The sequence below is a fragment of the Nerophis ophidion genome, linkage group LG05, assembly GCF_033978795.1.
Source record: "Nerophis ophidion isolate RoL-2023_Sa linkage group LG05, RoL_Noph_v1.0, whole genome shotgun sequence".
NCBI classification, from domain to species: Eukaryota; Metazoa; Chordata; class Actinopteri; order Syngnathiformes; family Syngnathidae; genus Nerophis; species Nerophis ophidion.
Genome location: NC_084615.1, coordinates 47,208,522 through 47,224,780, shown reverse-complemented (window position 1 = coordinate 47,224,780; position 16,259 = coordinate 47,208,522). Strand labels below are relative to the sequence as shown.

Genomic DNA, 16,259 nt, shown 5'->3' with positions numbered 1-16,259 from the left:
CAGCTGCCACAAAGATGGATGAGCATGTTTTATTTCTGAGAGATTCCTGGGTCAAGCTATCTTTACACGGCTGTGTCATGCTGTAAAATTGTGTTTTGTGTACCACTCTTATATACAGGATTACCAAATGTTTGTGCCAAATGCATGCATATAATTTTTAATCAAAATTTCTATATGATGTATGTGTATACATACATATATAAACGTGTGTGTGTGTGTGTGTGTGTGTGTGTGGGTGTGGGTGTGGGTGTGTGCATGTGCGTGTGTGTGTGTGTGTGTAATAATAATAATAACAATTAGCTTTATTGTCTCCGAGGAGAAATTTGTCTTGGACATCTAGACACAGCGTTTTACACACACACATACATACATACAATTCATCCTACAATACAGTGACAACAGTGAACAGTGCGCAGGTATATCAGTTGGTTAGGAGATCACACATTACAGCCTCCCGTATTGCACACCTCTCGTATTGCATTATACCAATATTGCACTCCTTTTTATTGCCTCCTGTTATTAGAGCAGTTTTTTGTTTTGTTTTGATTGCCAGTGGGAGAAAGAAAAATCTATACCTATTGAGTTTGTATGTTGCTGTTCTGTACCGTTTACCTTTTGGCATCAACACAATTTCACTATGAAGTTTGTGGTGTGGGTCACCGGTCATTTTAAGACCCTGCTTTCTCATGGTCTTGTCGGGGGCTGCATGCCAATTATTTTACCAGCCCTCTTGATAAGGTTTTGAAGTTCTATGTAAGTATGTGTATATATACATATATATATATATAGACACCAGCGCCCCCCGCGACTCCAAAGAGAATAAGCGGTAAAAAAATGGATGGCTGGATATATATATATATATATATATATATATATATATATATATATACCCAGCCATTCATTTTCTACCGCTTGTTCCTCTCGTACGTATATATATCCATCCATTTCCTACCGCTTGCCCTTACGGAGTCGCGGTGGGTGTTGGAGCCTATCTCAGCTGCATTCGGGCGAAAGGCGGAGTAAACCCTGGACAAGTCGCCACCTCATCGCCACCTCATCTATACATTCATTATGTCGAAATTGTGATCAAAAATTTATAAAAAATGCATTTGGTGTAATTATTTTGTAATCCTGTATCTAAGAGTGGTATGTAAAATATTTATATCGATACATTTAGAATACCATGTGTAAATTACATTCCATGCTTTATCATCTGATAACCGTAATAGAATGTTGGTTACCTCTGACAGTGTCCATCAATAATCCACAATTATTGTTTATTTAAAGGTAAACTACACTTTTTGGGGGAATTTTGCCCATCATTTACAATCATTATGTGAGACAAAAACATACGTTTTTCTTTTGTCTTTGCGTTCTAAATAGTGACAAACTGCTAGCATGAGGCAGCTAACAATGCAGGTCATGGGGAGTCAACTATTCCACCTAAAAAGCCCTCTAAAATACTGCTACCAATAATCAATTTACATGTCACAGCATGCATATTAAAGAAGTTATAGTGATATCATTATTGTAAGAACTAACGCCAAGGAACTACTATTCTGGCGTAACAACACAGCGCCTTTCTCACAGAGACACTCACAGAGCGGCCATTAGCAAGAAGTTAGCTACAGAATCACCTCTGAATTTGTGCAGGTAAATTTTAGAACATAAATAGAATAGAATGGACTTTATTGTCATTATTTTTGCATATAACAAGATTAAAGACTCCAACTTAAGGTGCGGCAGTGGGAACAAATATGGGGTGAAATAAATAACACAAGAGGTAATAAAGGAAAAAACTGACAATTGAAATAAACAGACTACTATAAAATAAAAAATAATAAGCAATCATGTACAATATACAAAACACTATAGAAATACAAAATACTGTACAAAATACAGAACAAGACAAGAGTACCGAAGTAATAAATAACAATCAGTGTCGGACGTATTGCACTCGAAGGGTAGTATTGCACAGTAGGGTATTAGGGCATGATATTGTATAGGGGTGAATTATTATTATTATAAGTTAGAGTTCAACATGGTGACAGCTTTGGGAAAGAAGCTGTCTCTGAGCCTGTTTGTTTTGGCTCTGAAGCACCTGTAGCGCCTGCCTGATGGTAGCAAGTCGAACAGGTGGAAGCCAGGGTATGTGCTGTCCTTGGTAATGTTTTTGCTCTGTTGGGGCAACGGGAGTTGTGTAAATCCTTCAGGGAGGGCAGGGGACAGCCGATTGATTTTTTGTGCAGACTTTATGACCCTCTGAATCGCCTGTTTGTCTGCTTCAGTGCAGCTGGCGTACCACACTGTTATGCAGTACGTCAGCAGGCTCTCAACAGCCGAGCGGTAGAATCATGTCTCACACGTGTATAGAAATGGGACCCATTACTTCCCTGCTTGGCACTCAGCATCAAGGGTTGGAATTGGGGATTAAATCACCAAAATGATTCCCGGGCGAGGTCACCGCTGCTGCCAACTTTCCCTTACCTCCCAGGGGGTGAACAAGGGTGATGGGTCAAATGCAGAGAATAATTTTGCCACACCTTGTGTGGCACTTTAACTTTATAGTAGAAGGTTGTAACCATAAGCTGAGAAGTTGTTCACCTTTAAAATTCCCGCATATTAGCAACTAAAACTCCGGAGTGACTAAATCAGTGGATACTGTTCCCAAACACAGCCTGACTTTACTGACTTTATCACTCATGCATCCTGCATATTACAGACTTACTGCACATCACAAGCCTATTGCACATCACAGACCATGCACTTGGCTTTTTCTTTTGACATTTTTTGTCACTATACATTTCTCTTATGGATATATTGTACTTTTCACTAAATTTGGTAAGTCTTACTTGTACAGTATATAGTGTTGATAGGTGACTAGTATAAGTTTTGCTGTAAAGTATGCACCGAGAGTACTTGCTTGCTCAGTGAATTTATACTTTTCAATTTGTTGTATGTTTAGAGAGCTAACAACTGCCAAAGAAAAATTCCTTGTACAAAAGTGAATAAGCAAGTATACTTGGCCAAATTCTGGTTTCTAATTCTAATTCTGAATCTTATTCTGATAATGGCTCTCAACTTAGACCTAATGACATCGCTTGGAAGACAAAAATGTTGATATTTTCTTTGAAGCATTTTTTTTTTTTTTTTTTTTACCTAAGGGGTATTTTGAATTGAGCAGCTCGCTGGGAGCACAATATAGTGCTGAAAGATACAACGATCCCATCAGTCAGCATTCCAGTGAGAGCTGACATTGTAAGTGACGGTTTTCTATAAACATTTAGCACTCGTCTTAAATGCTAACGGTAGGACAATGGTTTAGCGTTTCAATTTAGTTGGATCTGCTTAGCACCTAGCTTCAAAAAAGTGTAGCTCATCTTTTGTATATTCAGGCTAAAAAGAAATGAGGTTCTGAATCATGAATTGTCCCAAAGTAATCATCGTCCCTCACAACGTCTGCCATTATTGGGGGTACCAAACACAGAACACGTTCTTGATGCTTTTGTTGTTGACGGAAGTAGTGTTTGTTGCTGTGCGCTCTGTGAAATCTATGAGCCCATGAGAGAGGTTCCGAAGGTGCCAACAATTACCAAAATCCTATAAATTTTACGTTTTCATAAATATGCCTGTTATTACAGTACACACATACTTACATTTCTCAGGGACTAGATCTCGTCTGACTAACTCGAAGACTAGATCTGATAGAGCTCAGTCTATGAGCATGAACTATGTGGCCAACAGACTGAACAGAAAAACTGAACAGTCCAGTTGCAATCTGAGACAATATGAGAATACATTAATGGTAAATGGTAAATGGGTTGTACTTGTATAGCGCTTTTCTACCTTCAAGGTACTCAAAGCGCTTTGACACTACTTCCACATTCACCCATTCACACATTCACACACTGGAGGGAGCTGCCATGCAAGGCGCTAACCAGAACCCATCAGGAGCAAGGGTGAAGTGTCTTGCTCAGGACACAACGGACGTGACGAGGTTGGTAGTAGATGGGGATTGAACCAGGGACCCTCGGGTTGCGCACGGCCACTCTCCCAACTGGATGAATGAGACCGTCCATAGACATACTTGCAGCATCATATCAAATGTTGTTGGAGGTGTTTAGAGGGCTTTATAAGCCAAATAGGTCAGTCCCTAGTACTTATAATTATAGGCCCCTCATTTTTCACTATTTAAAACGCACAGAAAAGAGAAAGATGTGTGTTCTTGTCTTACATAAGGATTGTAAATAATATACAGAAATCCCAAAAGTGGAGTTCCCGTTTAAAGGCCAAGTGTTTGCAGTGGTTGTCCTTAACTGGTCGACCTAATAAGTGTCCACTATATTACAAACATAATCATTATCTCATCATAACTGCCAAAGTTGTGTGATACAACTATGTGGGTTAGGATGCTAATTCCTATTTGTGAAGTGAATTATATTTATATAGCGCTTTTCTCTAGAGACTCAAAGCGCTTTTACATAGTGAAACCCAATAATCTAAGTTAGATTCAAACCAGTGTGGGAGGCACTAGGAGCAGGTGGGTAAAATGTCTTGCCCAAGGACACAGCCGCAATTACGAGGATGGGGGAAGCAGGGATCGAACCTGCAACCCTCATGTAGCTGGCACGGCCGCTCAACCAACAGAGTTATACCGCCCCTTTGCTGACACTACACTTAATTGAGTCATGATGACATAATGTTAAAATGTGAAATGTATCCCTTTCTCTTTAAGTCACGATAATTAATCCAATTTAAGTCGCATTAAAATAGACTCACTGTCCCCCAGAAGACACGATTGTCTCCAGAAACATTCTCATGAATTCGGGGTCGCCAGAGAGACAAAAGTCCAAATAAGGTCCAGTGTGAAGGAGGCTGCTGTCTGCAGACACCCAAGCCCACCGAACATCGGTACTAAAACATTTCGTTTTTATCAACGTCTACGACTTGGCTTGTGTTTAAATTAAGCATAATAATAACATGTCGCTCAACAAAAGGTGACATTTTGTTTTAGTGCACTCAGCTGCTTTTCTTGCTCGCAGGATCGAGGATTACTAGCACGTAAGTACAACTGGATTTCCCTTCTTTAACGAGATTTTCAGTCAGGGGAAGGGTGACTGTAACTCCATTTTCATATATAATGTGAGGCGTAGTATTTTATTCATTGTAACTGTACTAGAATGATAAAACTAAGAAAAAATAGCTTACTTAATAAAAACTACAAGTCCCACCCCAGTAGGAGGAAGTGACAACACTTTTGCTGCGTTCAGGAGCTTTCAAATTGTTGTTATTTTGGCCAGTCACACCAAGGTGACTCACTTGTGTAGAAAAAGATAGCTGTACGTATACAACATTAAGAGCAATCATTGGTATAAGTATTCAAATGGAGGTTTAAACCAGTAAAAAAAAAACTCGGTTATTTTATGTAAAGCATACCTGTTACAATAACGCGAATCAGTAAATATTAAATATCCGTTAGTCTTAAATGCATCATTGGAATTGGCGACTCTTGATTACGCCAACACTGACGTCTAATGTTGAGGACAAGCCTGAATCTTTTCACCACGGTGGTGAGAAATATAATGTTGGTTTTCGACCCCATAACTGCGCTTATTCATTCTTGAACGTCTACTTGTCTGGTCGACAATGACTCCTGAACTCCCTGTGAAACGTGAGTGATAGCCAGGACGAAAATAAAAGAGTTGCGAGCAACTCCAATTGTTCATATGTATGAGCAAACGCCAAAACTCCTTGAGCATTCAGTGGCGCAAATGTGAGCGACGACAGACGTGCACACTGTTATGCGCTTATCTTTTGATTCGATTTTGTGTGCGGAGGACGCGTGAGCAGTGTGCAATTGCACAGGCGCGCACCTTAGAGGAAACGTTGGTTGCAAGTCGTGTTTACATTTTGAACCAGAAAAAACAGCAAGGATTCATTAGGAAGACCATTGAGAAACACTTGTTATTTTTAACTCACTTGTCTAATTGTCTTATATTCTTTCAACTTTAAACTAAATACGTTGATCAGTGAATTCCATATACAGTACACTCAAAATAAGAACAGCTATAATATAGGACATATTGTGTAAGGCTTTTCATCGTTCGAGTAAGAAAGCGTCCTTTAAGTTCGATATAATATAAGTGTAATAATGTTCATTTTCATTTCTGTATTCCATCCATCCATTTCCTACCGCTTATTCCCTTTGGGGTCGCGGGGGGCACTGGTGCCTATCTCAGCTACAATTGGGCAGAAGGCGGCGTACACCCTGGACAAGTCGCCACCTCATCACAGGGCCAACACAGATAGACAACATTCACACTCACATTCACACACTAGGGCCAATTTAGTGTTGCCAATCAACCTATCCCCAGGTGCATGTCTTTGTGGGTGGGAGGAAGCCGGAGTACCCGGAGAGAACCCACGCAGTCACGGGGAGAACATGCAAACTCCATACAGAAAGATCCCGGGCCCGGGATTGAACCCAGGACTACTCAAGACCTTTGTATTGTGAGGCAGATGCACTCACCCCTCTTTCCACCGTGTTGCCCCATTTCTGTATTATTAATATTTATTTCACTTACTGCTTCTTTGCTATCACTTTTACCATCATATTTGTACATATCCTATTTGCTGATGTTCTGTTGTGTTGTTGGTGTTATTGATGTGTTTGCTGTTGTTGTTGTCTCTCTGTCATATCCCCCTCTTTTCCCCACAATTTCCCCCTCTGTCTTCTTTTTTTTTTCTCTTTCCATCATCTCCAGCTCTGGCCCGGCTGCACCAAATAATAATATAAATACATTTAATAAAGTCAAATACAAATAAGGCAACAAGAGAAGTATCCCACTCTTGTCTTTTGTAAAGTAAATTTGTACAGCAAATATGGGCATCGACATCAACAATATGATTTGCCTGAGCAGCTGGACAGGACAAAAAAAAAGTTCAATACATTGCGGTCGTTGTGGTCAACAAAATACAGATGGCGTTAATCCCGAGATTGCATTTTATACCACTTCTTATTTTTACCATTTTCTTTTGGAAATAATATGATCCCCAAACGTCACGTAACTGAATGGGGCGGGCACTATTCACTCGTAGGTTTAGAAATCACTGGGTCTATTTTTGCCGGACAAGGGTGGAGTGCCATCTCCGGATTGGGGAAGAGATCCTGCCCCATGTGGAGGAGTTCAAGTACCTCGGAGTTTTGTTCACGAGTGAAGGAAGAGTGGATCGTGAGATTGACAGGCGGATCGGTGCGGCGTCTTCAGTAATGCGAACGCTGTATCGATCCGTTGTGGTGAAGATGGAGCTGAGCCAGAAGGCAAAGCTCTCAATTTAGTGGTCAATCTACGTTCCCGTCCTCACTTAAGGTCATGAGCTTTGGGTTATGACTGAAAGGTCAAGATCACGGGTGCAAGCGGTCGAAATGAATTTTTTCCGCAGGGTGGCGGTGCTCTCCCTTAAAGAAAGAGTGAGAAGCTCTGCCATCCGGGGGGAGCTCAAAGTAAAGCTGCTTCTCCTCCACATTGAGATTAGGTGATTCGGGGAGGTGTTTAGGGCATGTTCAACCGATAGGAGGCCACAGAGAAGACCCAGGACACGTTGGGAAGAATAGGTCTCCCGCCTGGCCTGGGAAAACCTCGGGATCCCTCGGGAGGAGTTGGACGAAGTGGCTGGGGAGAGGGAAGTCTGGGCTTTTCTGCTTAGGCTGCGGCCCCCACGACCCAACCTCTGATAAGCAGAGGAAAATGGATGGATAGTTGATATTTTGTAATTTTTAATTATTTTTGTCTTAAATCTTGCCTTTTTGGCGAATTTCATAAAGATTTACTGTGTACGATTGTAAATACGTGATAATTTGGAGAAAAACAACGCCATTTATTTTGTTGTTAAAAAGCTGCAATGTAAACGGGCGAAAACTGGTGGTCCAAGGCACGATTGCGTTGTATACAACATCCCGTTATATTGTACCGCACCGTATCAAACTTTGACTGCACGTCCAAATTGATGGTTGTGTGTTTCCATGTTAGGAAAATAAAATGTTGTTCTTACTATTCCAGCTGCCTCATGTTTATCCGCAAGTTGAGCTGCTTTAGCGCCACCCTCCTACCCCAGCACATCATTGCATGCAGGCTGAGCTCCAAGAGGAAGAGTAGCATCTCCTCTGCCTTGTCGCATTCCTGGATCACCCCCACTCCATGGTTTCAGGGATCTCATTTTCTCCCTCCCTGCCTTTCTACTGACCCCCGTCACGTTATCTCCACGAGGCCAACGAGTTGGTTTTCCACCTGTGTTGGCCTCTTGATGGATCGCGGAGGCCATGAGCCTCCGTACAAACGGAGGAGGAGCGCTGAGGAGAAAACAGTCAAAGCTGGGGATGTAAACAGAGAAGGAGCACAGCCCCCTGGAATGGGGAAGTCAAATAATGGAGGCAGCAGGAGGGAGCACCATAATCATTGTCACAAAGATGCACAGCCTCAGTCGAACTCTCGCATAGGTGATGCAATTGAAGGAGGACAAGGCAGCAAGAGCAAATACATTGCAAAGGCTAAAAGTGAAAGTACAGTTAAAGATGGCGGCGGGCTTGCAAAGGCTCAAAGTGCCTGGTCCAAAGCTGACAACAAACGTTCTAATAGCGGGTATAGAACAGCAGCAAAGGAGGTGCTAAGAGACAAGAGGAGCGATGAAACCAGGCCTCAACTTGGGACATCCTCAAAGCTGCACAAAGCAGCTTGGAATCCTCCTCCACCTCGGACTGAGTCAGCCGTCAGACAAGCTCAAATGGAAGGTCGGCATGTTTTCCACATACGATGACTACTAGACTGTTATTCATTCATCTTAACATATTTTTAAACTCGTGTTTTAGGCCTCTACAGACGATGGGAGGCGTCACCAGCCTGCCTCACTAAACTTATGCCGCCAAGAAACAGCAGGGTCCTTGACTTCTCAGTGATGTCCTACAACATCCTGTCCCAGGATCTGCTCCAGGAAAACGCATACCTGTACCGGCACTGTCCTTCTCACATCCTGGACTGGACATACCGCCTGCAAAACCTGCTTGCAGAGATCCAGACATACGATGCTGATGTAAGGCAACGAATTTGCACACGAGGCAGTGGTTATCTTACACATACGACCTCTGACGTCGTGTCCTTTTTCTCTCAGGTGCTATGCCTTCAAGAGGTCCAAGAGGACCACTTTGAAAACCATATCAGACCTGCTCTAAAAGCCCGAGGTAGACCTGTGTGATCAACTCATTGTGCTTTTTTGTAAAATTACTAGCTTTATTTTGTATTTCAGGCTACCAGTGTGAGTACAAGAAGCGAACTGGGCAGAAACCGGATGGTTGTGCCATTGTCTTCAAAACCTCGCGCCTTTCGCTCCTCTCATCCCATCCCATTGAGTTCTTCCGGCCCGGCGACGCCCTCCTTAACCGCGACAACGTGGGATTGGTCGTCCTGCTGCAGCCCAGCCATGCTACAGGAGCCTCAGACTCTTCCAACTTTCTTTGCGTGGCCAACACTCACCTCCTGTACAACCCACGCCGAGGTGACGTCAAACTGGCTCAGCTGGCCATCCTATTGGCCGAGATCAGCCGCTTGTCCCGCCTACCGGATGGCTCCAGCAATCCGGTGGTCCTGTGTGGAGATTTTAACAGCACCCCCTGGAGTCCGCTCTTTAACTTCCTGATCCATGGCTTCTTGGAGTACAGAGAACTTCCCATCAACTTGGTATGTTTTTTTTAATTTTTAAAATACTTCCTTTGGTCTACATAAATAATTATGTTTTTTTTTGGTCATCATTTTTATTCGTCCCGCCCCGGGCCCGGCTGCCATATTTGTAGTTCGAAAGGGAAGCTTCTCGCAAGGGAAAATATTTTATTCTAAGTATACTCTACTTTTGAGCTGCAACAGTGACAGATTTTAGCATCCAACAATGTTTGTAGGAGTCACAGTCAGACCTGGAGCAAAAAGGAACCAAAGAAGACATTTTAGAAGAAAGACTTGAAATGAATGCATCTCAATGGTTGGTATTATGCCTGTCGCCCCATTAGTCTTATCAAAAAAAGTAGTTTTTAGGAAAATCCTTTTTTATATTTTCGGAGGTTGGTGCTACATTAGAATGCTAAGCTACACTACAAATCGAGATGATATTTAAACATTGCCAATCTACTCTTATTTTCCATTTCATCATGTCCTCAATTTCTATTAATAGAAGGCACCGACTTAGTCATTAAAAGTAGCTTTTGGAAAAATCCATCCTTACATTCCCTCATGTGAAGCAGAACTCTTTGAAGCGGTTGGCACACACAAATACATACTTATTCCCAGTTGTAGGCACATTGCCACAAAAGGAAAATTTTGGCAGGTAATTTTTTTAGTTCTTCAGATTGTAAGTAATCGCCCATGTTGGTAATACAACCAATAACACAACATTATCGTTCTTCAGGTGGTACCTTGGGCATGTTAACGTGCGGACTACAATCGCTCATACATATATTAAAAACTGCAGATTCGAGCAAAGATCCTCAGGTAAATTTCCACCATGTATGGATATTCCGCTGATGTCACCGGTGGGAAAAACGTCACAGGTTGTGCAAATTTCAGATGGCTTGTTTAGCAGAACTATTGTTTTATTATCTCTGCAATACCTCCACGGTTTGATTTCAAAATTTTGGGACTTATGCAGATCCCAAATACAAAAAAACCTCTACCAATAGGTAAGAAAAGTTGGTTTTGCGCAGACAAAAGTCAGCTGACGCCATCATTGTGCTGATTGGTTAATAGATAATAGTGCACCGCATGATTGCACTTAAATACAGTACTTTTCCAAGTAACAATAATAGTACACAATTATGTGTCCATAAAGGGACACACTTTATAACATATCTTATGAGTCGTAAAACATGTACAAAATGTCAAAATAGTACAAGTTGTAAGACAGTTTTGTCATTTCTTACATTCATTCAAACGGCCAGCAGGGGGCAATCTAGTTGTAGGTAATTGTCATCGACTGCCTATCAATTGGTGCACCATTGTACTCATAGGTCTTAATTTATTAAAATCCAAATATCACGCGATAGACAGTGTGCAAAGAATAAAATAGCGTGTACTATTAGTGGGTGTGTTGCGTGTGATCTACTAAGACTGTGTATCCAATTGTAAAAGTGTTATATAAATGAGGCTTTTGTGTGCATAAGGGATTTTTACCACTGAGACCCTTGATCACTTTCTGCACATTCATGTTGTCATGCTCCTACCTGTGTGGTGTGTGTTGAACTAGCAGTTTACATTTATAATGTCTAACACCTTTTCTGAAATGCAATCCAGACAACAATATGCGCACTGACAGTTAATTCTGTGCGCAAGGCTGTGGATCGCATCACCAGAACCTTTGTGCATCTGGAATGACTGAAACGCAAACACATGCATATTGGAAAGGCGTCTTTTTTTTTTTTTAATGTGGAACATATATTATAGTACCGGTAGTATGTATCTTAGGTGGAAAATTAAACAGCATTAACAAAAACACAAACAGACACAAAACGCATCAATTGCATTCATTTCAATTAGCCCTTTAAGTCATCTAAAGGGCTAATTTAAATGACTTAAAATAGGGCGGTATAGCTCGGTTGAGGGTTGCAGGTTCGATCCCCGCTTCCGCCTTCCTAGTCAATGCCGTTGTGTCCTTGGGCAAGACACTTTACCCACCTGCTCCCAGTGCCACCCACACTGGTTTAATTGTAACTTAGATATTGGGTTTCACTATGTAAAGCGCTTTGAGTCACTGGAGGAAAAAGCGCTATATAAATATAATTCACTTCACTTCACTTTAGCGGCTATAAAATGAACTTGCTGAATAGATGATATGTCTCATATGTTGAAAAACACCTGTGGGACAGCGTCCATCATGTGTCTTTGCAGCGCAAGCAATGATCCTTTCTCACAGCCGTGTGCGTCTGTGCCACATCCTTTTCACATGTGCTAAATAAAACGCAAAATAGAGTACCCAAAACTGTGATGAGTTTTGATGAATCACATTGCGGGTGCTGTTTATTATATATTTGTATCTTCTCCTCCCAGTATTGTGGGCCTTTTGATGATCAGCTTATATTTTGCATATTAATGAAGAAAAAGAGGCAAAATGGATTGCACTTCTTATTCTGCCAACTTAACAGATACAATCCAGGTTGCACACGTGTAGTAGATCAGCTTTGCACATGTTTTAGTACACGCAACCCTTTAGTAAATCAGGCCTTAAGTCTTGAGTCGTGATCAATTGATATTTTTTGCAAGGCCTATTACGATTATTATTAGTAGTCAAAGAGGCCGATGTTTATTGTCATTAAAAGTGAAATATTGGTTTATAAATTAATAAATCAACCGAGTTTAAATGCCTTTCAGCATATGTTTTTAACATGTTTTCAGGTTTGCAACTTTGTCAAAGTTGTTTTTACCTAATACAATACACATCTTTTTGTTTGAGAATTCTAATAAAATGTGTTGGGAGCTTGGAATGGAGCTCTTATCGAGTGTCTGATTTAAAAAAAAACAAAAAACCTTATGCTGATATGGGTCAAAATGCCTTAATTTGCCCTAGCTATTAATTGGTCGTTTGCCAATTTTGAGAGCCCATGTGTGTTCACAGTGAGTACTACGACAGAATGCAGTACTGTCTGTACCCAGATGTTGCGCTCAAAACACTTAAAAATGTGAATGTGCAGTGATGGAAGCTCACCATCTTGGCTACGTGGCCGAAGGAGCGGTAAGTTGAATATTGTGATCGTCATTTTAGTCAGTGTACAATAGGGCTGGGCGATACGGCCCAAAAAATTATCACAATTCATTTTTAATATTGTTCCGTCTCAGATTTACATTTTTTTAAATAAAGTCGGATTATTCCATGCCGGATAATATCAAGTACCGTTGGAACCCTACTCTTTATTATTGCAGCAGCTTTTAACACACATTTCCGACAGTTGTCATTTTGTTAATATCTATACTTGTGTTTACCAGAGGTGCAACGGTGTTGGTAACCCACGCTGCGGCCCGTACCTTGGATTTAGGGTCACAATTTGCTTCTTTTTCAGTACATTTTGGTGAGCAAATTTTTTCTTCCCGATTTTTTTTTTTCCTCTCAAGTTTATTTTTGCTTGTCATCACAAAGTTTGTTCTGCAGTAGACAAGGGGTGTACTGAATACTATATGACTTTTATGAAGTTAACATTTACTAAACAACACTTTCAAATAGGAAATTATTATTTGTATTCTTTGATTACTTGCATACATCAATCAGTGCCTCTCACTAGTGGTTTGGCAAAAGGCAAGCAGTCACCCAGATTGTGAAGTTTTTTAGAACTCTTAACTTAATGAAAATACAATAAAGTTTTTTAAATTTGAAGTACTGTAACATGATGTGTACAAACAAAAAACAAAATGTTTTTATCCACAAACTAAAGGAGTATCTGAACACAAAGTGTCTGCAGAGTTGTTTAGTACATGTTACATCAGAGGAGTTGAATCAGAGCAAACACAGAAACAAAAAGTCTGATTCAAAAATATTCAAATATAAATCGTCTTTTTTTCATGATTGAAAGGGACAGGCGGTAGAAAATGGATAGATGGATGAATGAATTAGTCTGTGTGTTTATTCTCCCAGTCGGAACCAATAGACATTGTGTACCTGCCTGCGAGACCGCATTCAGAGCAGGATTACTCTTATTACAGTTTACTACTACAGTATCCTCTATTAGACATTTCCGCCATGTTTGTTAGAGGTCTTTTTGGTAACAGCTGATGATCGAACTATCGCCCAGTCCCAGTGTGTACAAAAAGAGTAATGGATTTGACAATACACACACTCAGGTGCTCAAGTACACAGGATTCTACTCAAAGTGTAACAATAGATGTATTCCATTTGTAATCTGTGTTTGTGTGTGTGTGTGTGTGTGTGTGTGTGTGTGTGTGTGTGTGTGTGTAGGTGTCGGGTCAGGAGTACTCAAGTGGTCAGTGGCACCTCAAGGCTCCCATCTGGTCGGCCAGTTTAGGAATCAACCAGCAGTGTCAGTACGAGAGCACCTGTCCTGCTGCTGAATCATCGTCCCCCTGCGCCACAGGTGACTTGAGAAAGCCACGAGAGCGACGAGGGTCACAGAAAACACTCCCGAACTTTTTATCTGTGCAGTGGTGAAACAAATCTCAAAGATGACGGTTGAAGATTTGGCCAAGAAAGCTGCTGCTGACGCTTTGAAAAGGTCTTAATTTTCGTTTCGCATCTTCAGTTGATCCTGTCTTATGCTGTTAATGCGTGTGCGTGTTCAGGTGGAGGATCGAGCACGGCTTGAAACTTTGCTCTTCTTATGAGCCTTTCCTGATGCCTGACTGGAGACCTGCCATCACCACCTGTCACTCACACACCGCCATGATGGTGGACTACGTCCTGTACACACCTGGTACGTGCACACTCGTGACTTGCAGGCTATAGGAGTCTTAATCAAAGATTGAAATCAACTGGCTGATACTCAGTCTGCTTTCTACAAAGTATCGCTTCCTGGTGGGCGGGGCCTCCAGCTACTGGGAAAGTTGTCATTGGTTGGCCAGCCGGAGCTGTGGAAAGTCAGCCGTCTGCCCAATCGGCAGCACTCATCGGACCACCTTCCTCTGCTGGTCCGCTTCCGCTGGGTCGTTACGGCAACTGGAGGCAGTCAATCATGACATAAAACTAAAGATCGCCTTTAATTTTTTTTTTTGTTTTTTTTTAATAGAAGCATAAACTCTGCTGACGATACTTGAAGTGCAGTTTGCACTCAAAATCTTTTTAAAACTTCCTTTTTTGTGATTACCACCATCTTTTAATCGGTATTAGTCAGCAGAAATGTAGAAAGTCACGTTTTCTACCATATGTTTTTGAAAACTAAAAAATATTCATGCAAGAATTTTAACAATTAAAGATTTGATGTGCTTTACCAAGTGAGATCATCCGACTACTTTCCATCCTTTCATATTCACTTGTTCTATAATAATTCGTTCAGTCTGACAACACGCTGACGATTCGTTTACATCCACATTTCAAGCACGCGTTTCCCGACATCAGTTTGTGATGCATCATGGGAGAAAAAAAAGAAATACCTTGCTTTTTCTTTTTCAACCTGAAGGGTGTAACTCATAAGCTGCTGGCACACCATGCATGCAGCTTCTTGATCTCTAAACTGCTGCAGCACGGATGAAATATGAAGGATTATTTCCGTAAAGCTGCTGTGACCACACACACACGCACACACACACACACACACACACATACAACCGTAGTTAAGCCGATTACTTTATCTGCTGTCAAGCTGTGCAAGTATGACATGTTGCATCCTTGATGACGCTCCAAACTTCTGCAAATGGAAGTGATTTTATTGTGTTGGATGTACCCGTAGTGAGAATGTGTGCTTAATCAAATGACCAGGTTTTAGTTTTTTTTTTAATTAAGAAAAATTAAAAACATGCAGTAACAGTCTTATGGTACAATAACTCCAGTAATTACTTTGGGGGTTGAAAGGAGTCACGTTGTTGCCACGGAGACACAAAAGCACATTTAAAACAAAACATGCTCAGCTTGTTCACACATTTCACTCTAAAACTTCTTCACTTTGCTTTACATTTTAAAACACTGAGATGTTTTTTGTCACGTATAAAAAAATTGATTTGAAATGTATCACATTAATGACAGTAACAATTCATTTGCCGGATTGTATGACCATTGAAATGCTGAAATAAGGCATTGACAAGAACGCACAAAATCAACACAATCCTTTGAAATGAAACATTCAACACTTTTAAAAACCCACATCATGTTCATCCTGCGTTAATTAACCATCAAAGTCATCTGAACAACATTTAGCTAAACCATAAGACGGTCATTAAAATGTGCTCTAGGGTTTGTGCTCAGGCTCCGCTTCCTCTGCCCTGGAAGACGTGGACATGTACATAGCTCCTTGTGGAACCTCAAACATTCAACTCAGTACCACTACTAAAAACAATTCATACAGCAAATACTGGCGTATCATGTGTACACACGTTCATGTGCATACAGTCAAGCTGGAAATTATTCATATATCTGGCGAATTTGAACATATAATTATTTTTACAATAATGCTTATTGTATGTGATCTTATTGCATACTTGCCAACCCTCCCGATTTTTTCATGAGACTCGAATTTCAGTGCCCCTCCCGTAAATCTCCCGGGTCCACCATTCTCCCGAATTTCTCCT

At 41.0% G+C, this 16,259-nt stretch overlaps 1 protein-coding gene across 3 annotated transcripts; it reads left to right on the top strand.

The window, feature by feature from the left end:
- Nucleotides 1-4,829: 4,829 nt before the first annotated feature.
- Nucleotides 4,830-14,973, top strand: angel2 (angel homolog 2 (Drosophila)). Of its 3 annotated transcripts, none has more exons than XM_061901153.1 (9): nucleotides 4,830-5,061; nucleotides 8,061-8,788; nucleotides 8,867-9,087; nucleotides 9,166-9,235; nucleotides 9,301-9,731; nucleotides 13,981-14,116; nucleotides 14,185-14,254; nucleotides 14,322-14,452; nucleotides 14,542-14,973. In XM_061901153.1, exons 2-9 carry the CDS (start codon nucleotides 8,068-8,070, stop codon nucleotides 14,712-14,714), a joined length of 1,953 nt encoding a protein of 650 aa, XP_061757137.1. In that variant the 5' UTR covers nucleotides 4,830-5,061; nucleotides 8,061-8,067; the 3' UTR covers nucleotides 14,715-14,973. The 3 variants fall into 3 exon arrangements, with proteins under 3 accessions (XP_061757137.1, XP_061757136.1, XP_061757138.1); XM_061901152.1 differs by lacking the exon at nucleotides 4,830-5,061 and adding an exon at nucleotides 5,497-5,671; XM_061901154.1 differs by lacking the exon at nucleotides 4,830-5,061 and adding an exon at nucleotides 5,501-5,570.
- Nucleotides 14,974-16,259: the final 1,286 nt, after the last annotated feature.